Raw genomic sequence first — 10,587 nt, forward strand, 5'->3', positions numbered from 1 at the left:
TTTTTTTTTTTTTTTTTTTTTTGCAGTACCAGGGATCGAACTCAGTGCCACTGAGCTACATTCCCAGCCCTCACACCTCGTTTTAAAACAATAAACTTCCCTCCTGAAGTTTGTGCTGACCTTCCTTTACAGAGGCTGTCCGTCGTCTTGTTCTTTTTCTGCCTTTGTGATCTTCTTCTAGTATCTTATCATCAAAACCAGTCAGTTCAATGGTTTCAGACTGACTTGTGGGTCCAGCTGAGAACCACTCTGGTTCTTCTTCCGTGTATGAATCATTTCTTCTACGCTCGCCAAAGACACGTTTACTATCCCCAAACTCCCTCTAGAAAGTACAAGATAAAAAAAAATAAAATTCTAGGCAAAACACTTGTATTTGAATCAGGATAGTAATGAGTGAGGTAATTTCGATGGTGAAAGGAAAAGACTATGCTGCAGACTTGAACCCCATTACCACGCCCCCGGCCCACCCAGCGCTCTCTGTCTGCTTTAAGAATGGTTCTCAAAGTAACCAGATTTAAATGAAGTGAATACCAAGTCTTCAGGCATGTGAAGTACCAAAGAGTCCAGAAGACAAACCCTGAAACGCTTGTCCTTGTAGTCCCTCTCTCGATCTCTGTCTCTCAAGTCCCGCAGATCTTTATCACTAAGGCGATGGTCCTTCTCAAAGTTCCGGGCAGAGAGGATCCTCCCGCTGCCAATTCTTCGTCCCCCTAGCAGGCGAAGCCCATCACTGTCTTTTTCCAGCGGACTTCCCGAGCGGCGGGAGCTAACGGCAGCTGTCACATGGCAGCCGCCTCCAAAGCTCCGTCTCTGTGGGCTGAGAACAACATCTAAGTCATCTTCTTTCACACGCTCTCGTGGATCTGGAAAGATGTGGAAAAGAGAAAGTTAAGCATATCAGTAAGGGAGTTTTTCTTCTCTAGGTGATTTGCCCACAAGGGTAAGGAGAGGGGGAGGGTTGGTAAAGTTGTATCAGTAACACTGGACTTATGCTTTAGAGTAACACAATATTATATATTTAGATAAGACCAAGACTTCTACGTTCTTTTTTGGAGCAATAAATTTATTTTACAATGAATTATTTTCTGTGATTAGTCTGCAGTGCCTTTAGTTTGACTAAGATCTTATCTATATAATTAGCAAATGTTTGTCCACTAATAAACTACGATAGGTTTAAGTAGTTAAGAAAATAACTGCTTAAGAGATTAAAGTGTCTCTTCAAAACTGTGTTCAACAGTGCTGAACAGATGAATATTCATACACCAAAAAAATGAACTTTAAACCTAGTACCATGTATAAAAGTTAATTTAGAATGCATCACAAATCTAAATGTAAAACCTGAAAAATTAAAACTTATAGAAGAAAATACAAGATGAAATATTTGTGATGTTGGGTCACAGTTTTTTCAGGCATGATAACAAAAGTACAATTCATCTTTAAAAATTGATCAACAGGGCTTGATCAAAATGTAGAATTTTTGTTGAGAGACACTGTTTAGAGACCGCAAAGACAAGCCACAGACTGTTGGGTGAAAACATTTCAAGGAATATTTCTCATAAAGGACATATGTATCCAGAACATATAAAAACCTCTTTAAAGACAATTAGAAAAGCAAAACAAAACAATTTAAAATGGACAAATGGCTTGGACAGACACTTCAGCAAAGAGGTTACTGGATAGCAAATAAGCACATGAAAACATCAATAGTCAATATCAATATCATTAGTCACTAGAGAAATGCAAATTAAACCATGTGATACCACTACACCTATCAGAATGGCTAAAATGAAAAAGAGTGACCATTCCAAGTGCTGGTGAGGATATGGAGCAAGCAGAACGCTCAGACACTGCTGGTGGAAATGTAAAATGGTACAACCACTTTGGAAAACAATTTTCCAATTTCTCAAAACATTAAATATACGCCTACTATATGACACAGATATTCTATTCCCAGAGAGACAAGAAGAATAGGAAGCATATGTCTATAGAGGCTTGTACATAAAGGTTCATAGCACCTATGGCTGTTAACAGCCGAAATCTAGAAATAACCTAAAATGTTCATCAACAGATAAATGAGTAAACTGCAGTGAATCCATACAATGGAAGACTACTGGGCAACAAAAAGAAATACTTATTCATTCAACACCATGGATGAGTCTTTATTCTGAGTGCAAGAAGCTACACACACAGAGTACATACTATAATAATACCATCTATATACAATTCTAGGAAATATAAACTGAACTATAGTGATAGAAATCAGGGCCAGGCATGCAGCCGAGCAGCACCTGCCTGACAAGTGTAAGTTCCTGAGTTTGACTCCTAGCACCAAAAAAATAAAAAGATAACAGTTCAGTGCTTAGGGGTGGGGAATGTGGGGCAACATGAGGAAGTGTTAAAAGTAGAGACCGAGGGACTCTGGAATTTCCAGGGGTGATGGAAATATATTTATTCTGATTGTGATAATGGCTTCACTTATATATACACACACATGTTCAACTTTTTTTTTTTTTGGTACCAGGGATTGAACACAGGTCCTTGCACTTTCGAGGCAGGTATATATGTGTGGATATTAAGTGGAACGCTGTATGTGCAGGCTACTTATTGTAAGAAAAGGTGTCGACTGGTGTAACCACTGGAAATCATGGGAATACCTTAAACAACTAGGATTGGAAGCCTCATTCGGCCCAGATATTCCTCTGCCGGGTTACCTTTCCAAAAGAATTAAAAGAATCATACCACAGTGATATACGCACACCCATGTTTATAGCAGCACAGTCTGTAATAGCTAAAACTTGGAAACAGCCCAATTGTCCATCAACTGGAGACTGGATAAAGAAAATGTGTTTGTTTTTTTTTTTATAAAGTGGAGTACTACTCAGCCATATACTCAGCCATAAAGAATGAGAAACTACAGACATTTATAGCTAAGTGGATGTACATTGAGGATAAACTCTTAAGTGAAATTAACAGGACACACGTGTAAATCCCACAGTTTCTCTGGTGTGATAAACTAAAAGTGTAAATAAGGATCAAGATGTATAATTGATATTGTATAATAGGAAGAAAAGATCTAAAGGTATGGGGGATGTAGAAGGGGTAGGGGAAAGGTAAAGAAAAAGAAAAAAGAAAAGAAAAGAAAAAAACAGAAACAAAATATTTGTAAATAGGGAAGGGATGTGGGGGAATGGGGAAAAAATAAGAAACAAGATACATCATGTAAAGGTACAAGATCCCAATGATAAATGTAACTGTATTATATACCTAAAATATACCAATAAAAAATATTTTTTAAAAAAGGTGTAAGGAAAACAAACATGTCACCACATGTTTAAAAAATCTCTTCCTAGGGCTGGGAATTTAGCTCAGTGGTGCTGCTGCCTGCCTGGCAAGCGCAAGGTCCCGAGTTTGATCCCAGCCCCCCCCGCCACCAAATCTCTTCCCAGTAAAACCAGAAAACTGAAGATCAGCTGAAATGAGAAAAACCTGCTTTAATCTTCTTACTAACAACAGCTATTACTGGAATGTTTTCGTATATACCTTTCAGGAACTTCTGTTCAGTCTCAGATTTTTATTTTCTTCAGAAACAAGATATAGTGTGCACAATTATGAATAACTACATCATCAATGAATGTCATTTGCAATAAACATATTTCAAATACACTTTTATTCTCAGACAACGTAATATTCCTACATATGGATATATCAAAGTTTACTCAACCCATTTTCACTGATGGATATTTAGATTCCTTCTAACTTTCCATCATTTAAATAAAGGGCATATCTTTAGTGACTGTTAGAACAAATTCCTTGACAGGGATTTAGTGCGGTGGCACCACACCTGCCTCACAAGCACAAGTTTTTGAGTTCGATCCCTGGTACCAGAAAAAAAAAAAAAAAAAAAAAAAAATTTCCTTAGAGGATTCTACTGCACTAAATATATTACTGATGGACTGTGCAGAAGAATCTTACCTCTCAAACGAGTCAAACCAATCTTTCTTGCTCAGTTCCAAGTTTTTATGACAAGTCTTTTTCTTATTGCAAAAGGACTGCTGTTTTTGTTTTGTTTCCTCCCTAGTCCTAGGAAGTAAACCCAAGGCCTGTGCACTGAGATACATCTCCAAATCTTTATCTTATTTTGAGACAGGGTCTAAGTTGCCCATGCTGACTTTGATCCTCCTACCTTAGCCTCCCAAATAGTTGGGGATTACAGGTGCCTGCCCAGTTTCAAAATGATATCTTGTAACAAGTCCTGTGACTGGCTCATATTTTCAGGCCTCCATTTCGCCCTTAAATACTTTTTCTAACTTAAAGGGTAAAGGCATGGAAGATTAAATTTTATTCTAGTCCCAAACTGTTTCCAAACTCTGTATTCTACTCACAATCATTATGAATTAACACTCGTCAGAAGTGATTTATACCTCAGGACCAGTCCTGTATAAGAGGAAGCATGACAAGATTTCCAGAACAGCATTATGTTACCTACCACATCTAACTCAGTTACACATACCAATGAAAGACATCAGTCCTTTTAATTCAACAGCACACAGCCTAACACAGACTACTTGCCACTTCTATATAGGGAAACTGACTTTACCCTACTAATTAGGAAAAATACAACTGGTTAATCAAGTTTCCTGATGACATTTTTCCCCAATGCAAAAAATTCTCAGAGCTAGGAATGAAACCAGCAACCAAGACCACGTTCCCAAATTATTGCTCCCCAGTTATGAGTAGCTCTGTGCTCACCTACTATCTTGCGCACCAGGGAAGGTCGATCTGTATCCAACTCTTTCTTTAGACTTTCCACTGGTGAGCTCCGCCCTGAAGCAGGGTAGAGAGAAGCATGCCATTTCTCAGGGTCCCAGACACCATCACTATAGGTCAAAAGGTACCAACAGTTAGCATTTGCAGCAAAAAACTACATATGTGGTCTAATTTCTAAGCCTCTTTTAAGGAAAAAGTTATGGAAACCTCTTTCCAATATAAAAAACTTCACAGTTGCCTTCAGAATGGTTGTCTTTTAAAATGAAAACAAAACTTAGTAATACTTTGTTGTCGATAACTTAATACTAATAGGAACTTGAGAATGGTCAGTACACAAATGAAACATTTAGACTACAATCCTTGGAGCACACATGGATTATAATAACTATGCCTGTTCTACATAAAGTCCATAAATACTGACTAACCATTTCACTAAAGGCTAGTAAGTTCTAAGCCTTTCACCAGAACCATGTCCTGAAATGTTAGATATATATATATATATATATATATATTTTTTTTCCCCCCCCTATGCCCAATCTTAGTTTTTCCACAAGTGGGACAGCTCTTAGGCATTTAGGTGCTTGTAATTTTCTAACGAGGTAGCAGTTAGCATACTACTGAAGAACAGAAACTCTGAAACCCAACAATCCGGTACCAGATTCTAGCTCTGCCACCATCATCAAGGACATTCTGGACATGCTGCTGGGCTGCATCTTTTGCAAGGATTTCAAACTGTAGATCAGATCAGGCCATACTGTATATGAGCACCATACTCCAATACTCATCTCTCCCAGCCTATAGTGGGGAATAATAAACACTTAAGAGTAACTGATTATATCCTTTAACTGACCAATGTTTCAAGAAAGCAGGGAGTTATCTGAAAGTACCTGATATTTATGATACAGCAGGTACCAACTGAACATTTCCTTCTTTTTGCTGCTGGGAGAATGAACACAAAGTTTCATATATGCAAAGGCACATACTCTATCACTACACCCTAAACCTGGATATTTTTGTAAGAGTGAGCCAACCTCTCCATCTCAAAACCTCTCATGATTACCTATCTGCTAGGACATTTGTGAGGATTACCTAGGCATTTAAGAACCCAACAAATTTTCATTCTTGAAAAGAAAAAGAACAGACTAATGCTCTCTCCTCTGTTTTTAGTGTTATCAGTAGGCACAATGTTTCTATTTCAGAATAAAGTCTACTATGTCTGCTCATAATTATTTTTGCCAAGAAGAAATAGATGTAATAATAAATTACAACCTGAGGCATAAAAAGATTTATAGCTTTAATGGAAAAAAACCCACAAAAACTAGCTTACCTGAAACCCAAGAAAAATCCTAGCCAATCAGAACAGTCATTATTCCAGTACCACCTTTGGCAGGAGAATATGGTAAAAATCTAGATTTAACAGACCTGGTGAACAGTCTCTATACAAATTGTTTAAAAGTCTGTCCTATTCAACCAGAAAATTAAACATGACACTTTATATATTAATATGAGCCAGGCATTTAGTTCAGTGGCAGCACGCCTGCCTTGCAAGCACAAGGTCCTAAATTCGATCCCTAGTACAAAAAAAAAAAAAAAAAAAAGATGAACATCTACTTTGATATTCAAGAATCACTACAAAATGTACAATGTAGGTTTACTGTAGGAAAATTTCAGGCCATTTTAGAGAATCACTACAAAATGTACAATGTAGGTTTACTGTAGGAAAATTTCAGGCCATTTTAGAGATAGTCTCTTCAAACCAAAGCCTTTTACCTTTGTAAAGAAGCCTAAGATGCCATAAGAATGATCTAAATGGCTGAGAGCTTCTTGCAGGGGAGGGGTGAGACTCAGAAGGGAATAGGATGGGGGTTGGTAAAGGGCTTAAATTCCCACTGGTCAGAATAGCTGAAGCAGAGGCGGGGATTCAGCTCAGTGGCTCAGTGGTTCTACCACCTGTCTTGCAAGCAAAAGGACCCAAGTTCAATCCCAGGTACCAAAACAAGAAAGAAAGAAAAAAAAAAAAATGCTGAAGTTGGCCCTTGAAGTACTCTCAAAGCACAGTTCAAGGACCATAAGGTCTGGAGAAAAGACCCTAATGAGGACTCCTTGGTTTCAGTCTTTGTTCTGCTTTCCATATAATTTTGACCCAGGCATTTTCTAGTTTTGGTTTCCTTACCAGTTAAAGTCTATGTTTATTACCTCTTACACTCCCTCTCTAATAATTCTACAAAAAATAATTCAAAATAATATAATTCTTAATTTACCAAGTGTGGTATAACAAAAAAGTAACTAGAAGAAGTTAATGACTCAAAATGACAGCCATACCTGTCGTACTTTTCTGAGAGGCATGAAGGCCTCTGTTTGGAATGGGGGCGTTCTTTTATATCCAAGAGCTCCTCCTAAAAAGAGAAAGCAAATGGGAATTTTGAATCACATTTTTCAGGCCACACACCTTCAACTTACTTCCGAGTAATGCTGTGTCTACCTTAAGCACTTCACACACTCTTTATTGATACTTTTGATTTATTCCAGAAAGAACTGGAATTAGATCAAGTTTCCTACAAGAAACCCAAATAAAAATTATCAAGTGGTGATACTGATCACTTAGTGGTGATCAGTTCTTGAAGTGATCAGTTCTTGCTAAAACACACTCTTTCCCGTATCACTGTCCAATAATAAGATCACAGCCCACAACACCAAATGCTCATCAAAGCATGGAGGCTTCAGTCTTAGATACAACCTCCAACTAATCTTATCACTATTTAAGTACATTAGATGCCAAATCACAAAAGGATAGTTTTTGTTTTTAAAATGTTACAGTTAAAGTTGCAAGACTAAAAAAAAGCACAGAAAACGCCCACATGCTATTCACTTTATCGGCTAACATTTCCTGCCATTTGCTTTATCACTTGCTTTCTCTCTACATAGAACTCTTTTATAACCACGTGAAGTAAATTGTTTTAAGTCATGATTCCTTCACCCCTATATACTTGAGCGCCTATTTCTAAAGAATGAGGGTACCCTTTTAAAACTTCGAACCAGTTCCATTAGAGAATTTGGCCATATAGAAAAAGATCTGAGTGACAATTTTTGCACTCTCTCAAACATGGTAATTGCTGGTATCATTCTGGATGCAGAGGACGGATGCAAATTTGTCACACAATGGATGCCTTTGGGACTTAGTTGTGCAGACTGTGGTCAAGAAGGCCTTATCTTTATCTATGTTAGCTTTATCTATCTACGGTTTTTTTTTTTTTTTCCTGTTGTTTTGTTTTTTGAGATAGGGTCTCACTATGTAGTTGAGACTGACCTGGAACTCACTGTGTAGCCCAGGCTGGTCTCGAACTCACAGCAATCCTCCTGCCTCAGCCTCCCGAGTGTGCCACCACACCCAGCGTCTATCTACAGTTATTGATAATACTTTATTCTCCCAGTTCCAATTTTGTCAAATGATCCAACAGTGTCTTTTTATTTTCTCCTTCCTTTAACACAGTATCCAGTGTAGGATCAGGTATCTGGTTGTCACACCTCTTTAGTCTCCTTCAATCTGGAACATTTTTACAACCTTCCTCTATTATGACAGTGACATTTCCACAGTCCAAGAGAATCTTATTCATTTTAGGTCTGGCTAAAGTTATCTCATGATTGAGGATAAGCATCTCCAAAGCAGAATACTGTGTCCTTCTTAGAGCATTGCTGCTGGATGCCACGATATTCAGCTGCCCCAGTGATGACTTTGTTAAGATGCTCTCTAGTTTCTCTACTGTTTCCTACTTGCAGGTAGTATGCAATCCGTGGGGAAGCATCTTAAAATCGTCCAAATATCCTGGTTTTCATAATGTGCACCGTAGACATAGTGTCTAGTGATGAATTTCCTCCCTTTGTCTTTTTGAGACAAGGCTCACTCGAATTCAGGCTGGCCTTTAACTCCCTTTGTCCAGGATGGTCTGGAACTCACAGCAATCCTCCTGCCTCAGCCTCTTAAGTCCCGGGATTACAGGCACGTATCATCACACCTGGTCTTGCCCTTATTTTTGAACTTCAGCCCTCTCTCCATATTTATCTGCTAGCACTTGGGATTATATTTTAAGCTTAAGCCCTTCCTTCTCCATTTCTCTATATACTGACAATAGACTCAGATTCTTAGTTCTTCCAATAGTCCATAATTCATTAAGGTCCTTCATTATTTTGCAACACAAATTGTCCCAAATTTTGTCACTGGGAGTCTATTCAAGCTGGCTCATGTGTCCTTTCGACATGACTCTATCTATTTTGAAAAAGCACCACCTTACTCTCTGGCTTATCTTGTACCCACCCTGTCCAATCCTTGAAGTCAGCCATTTCCCAGAAATGCTCTAGTTCCTTAAGGTCTTGGGGTTGAGTATGTCCTTATTTGTTTGTAGACCCTTTCACCAGAGTCAGGAAGTAAATGCATCCAAATATGCACACAAATATACACACACTAACACAAATACCTCCTCATATACATGCATATACACAAAATCTGTCATTTCCTGTTGCTACCAGTTTAAACATAAGCATATTGGGCTGGGGATTTAGCTCAGTGATCCTTCAACCTTCCTCACAAGTGCAAGGTCCCGAGTTGTAAGGTCCTGAATTCGATCTCCGGTACCAAAACAAACATATTCATAATAAAGTAAAAAACATGATTCACAAACTTTCAGTTCCAGCAACAATTCTGCAATTGCCTTGAAAAAAAGCATTACCAGCATGCCATGATCTGTGCAACATTCCCATCTGAGGCCTCAAAAGAGGAGAATGCATGCTCGGCCTGCAGGAATCACTGCACATAAACATACCATGAATTCACTCAGAGTCTTCAGGTACCTGAAGCTTCTCAATGTTTGAAAGCCAAAGCCCTATGACCACAGGACATTTTAGTTTTAAAACCAGGATATGGATTAAACATTTGCATTTTAAGATTTACTTATAAATTATCAGTATATTAACTGGATAGAAACACCGAGAAAAGTTTAGAAGACTAACATAAATCGAGTTTAAATAAAAGACAATGTCTACAGCTGGGTGTGATGGTGCATGCCTATAATCCCAGACTTATGAGGCTGAGGCAGGAGGACCACTTCAAGTTGGAGGCCAGCCTGGGTTAGTGAGTTCAAGGTTAGCATGAACTTTACATAGCAAGACCCTATCTCAGAAGAAAAAAAAAAAAAGACAGTATCTAGAGAGGTTGTCCAAATTAAGCTGTCAAAGCACTGATACATCCATCCCATGTAAATCACTAGTAAAGACCAGAGTCCAGAGAAAAGGCAAATGGACCAACAGCAGATAAAACCAATGGCAGACAGCATAGTACAGAGCCGGGAATGCGGCTCAGCAGCACAGCGCCTGTTTGACAAGCATTGAGTTTGATTCCTGGTACCAAAAAAAAAAAAAAAAAGATATGACAGTGCAGAAATCCTAAGGTTTAAAATTTTCCAATTAGAGCAGTTTGTAGTTCAGTGGTAAAGCACTTACCTAGCATGCCTGGGACCCTGTACTGGATCCCCAGAATGTCCAAAATAAAAAGGGGAGGGAAAAGAAAAAGATTCCAGTAGAAACAGGACCTTGTAATATAAAAAATACACATACTATTACAAGAAAAAAAAGGAACTGTAAAGCAACTTTTTATTACTAGAAGTGACTCAAAGATTATTATAAATTCCCTTGCTCCTCAAATATTAAACTAAGAACCCTATTATATTAAGCCAAGGGTAATACACTTTACACTTAAATGTATACATTCTCAATACACAAAACTTTCTAAGTGGTGGGTTTTTTTGAAACCTTTTTTTTTTTTTTTTT

The 10,587-nt window shown here is 38.1% G+C and overlaps 1 protein-coding gene across 1 annotated transcript in view; it reads right to left on the reverse strand.

The window, feature by feature from the left end:
• Positions 1-10,587, reverse strand: part of Eif4enif1 (eukaryotic translation initiation factor 4E nuclear import factor 1) — a 49,786-nt gene that overhangs the window by 26,579 nt on the left and 12,620 nt on the right. The window contains exons 3-6 of the mRNA XM_010603846.3: positions 7,090-7,163; positions 4,750-4,877; positions 577-863; positions 121-322 (exon numbers count right to left, since the gene is read on the reverse strand). Of these exons, the coding sequence (XP_010602148.1) occupies positions 121-322; positions 577-863; positions 4,750-4,877; positions 7,090-7,163 (691 nt within the window). The remainder of the gene's footprint in view (positions 1-120; positions 323-576; positions 864-4,749; positions 4,878-7,089; positions 7,164-10,587) is intronic.

The sequence above is a fragment of the Fukomys damarensis genome, unplaced genomic scaffold (assembly GCF_012274545.1).
Source record: "Fukomys damarensis isolate Sample0158 unplaced genomic scaffold, DMR_v1.0_HiC HiC_scaffold_12, whole genome shotgun sequence".
In the NCBI taxonomy this organism is placed as follows: domain Eukaryota; kingdom Metazoa; phylum Chordata; class Mammalia; order Rodentia; family Bathyergidae; genus Fukomys; species Fukomys damarensis.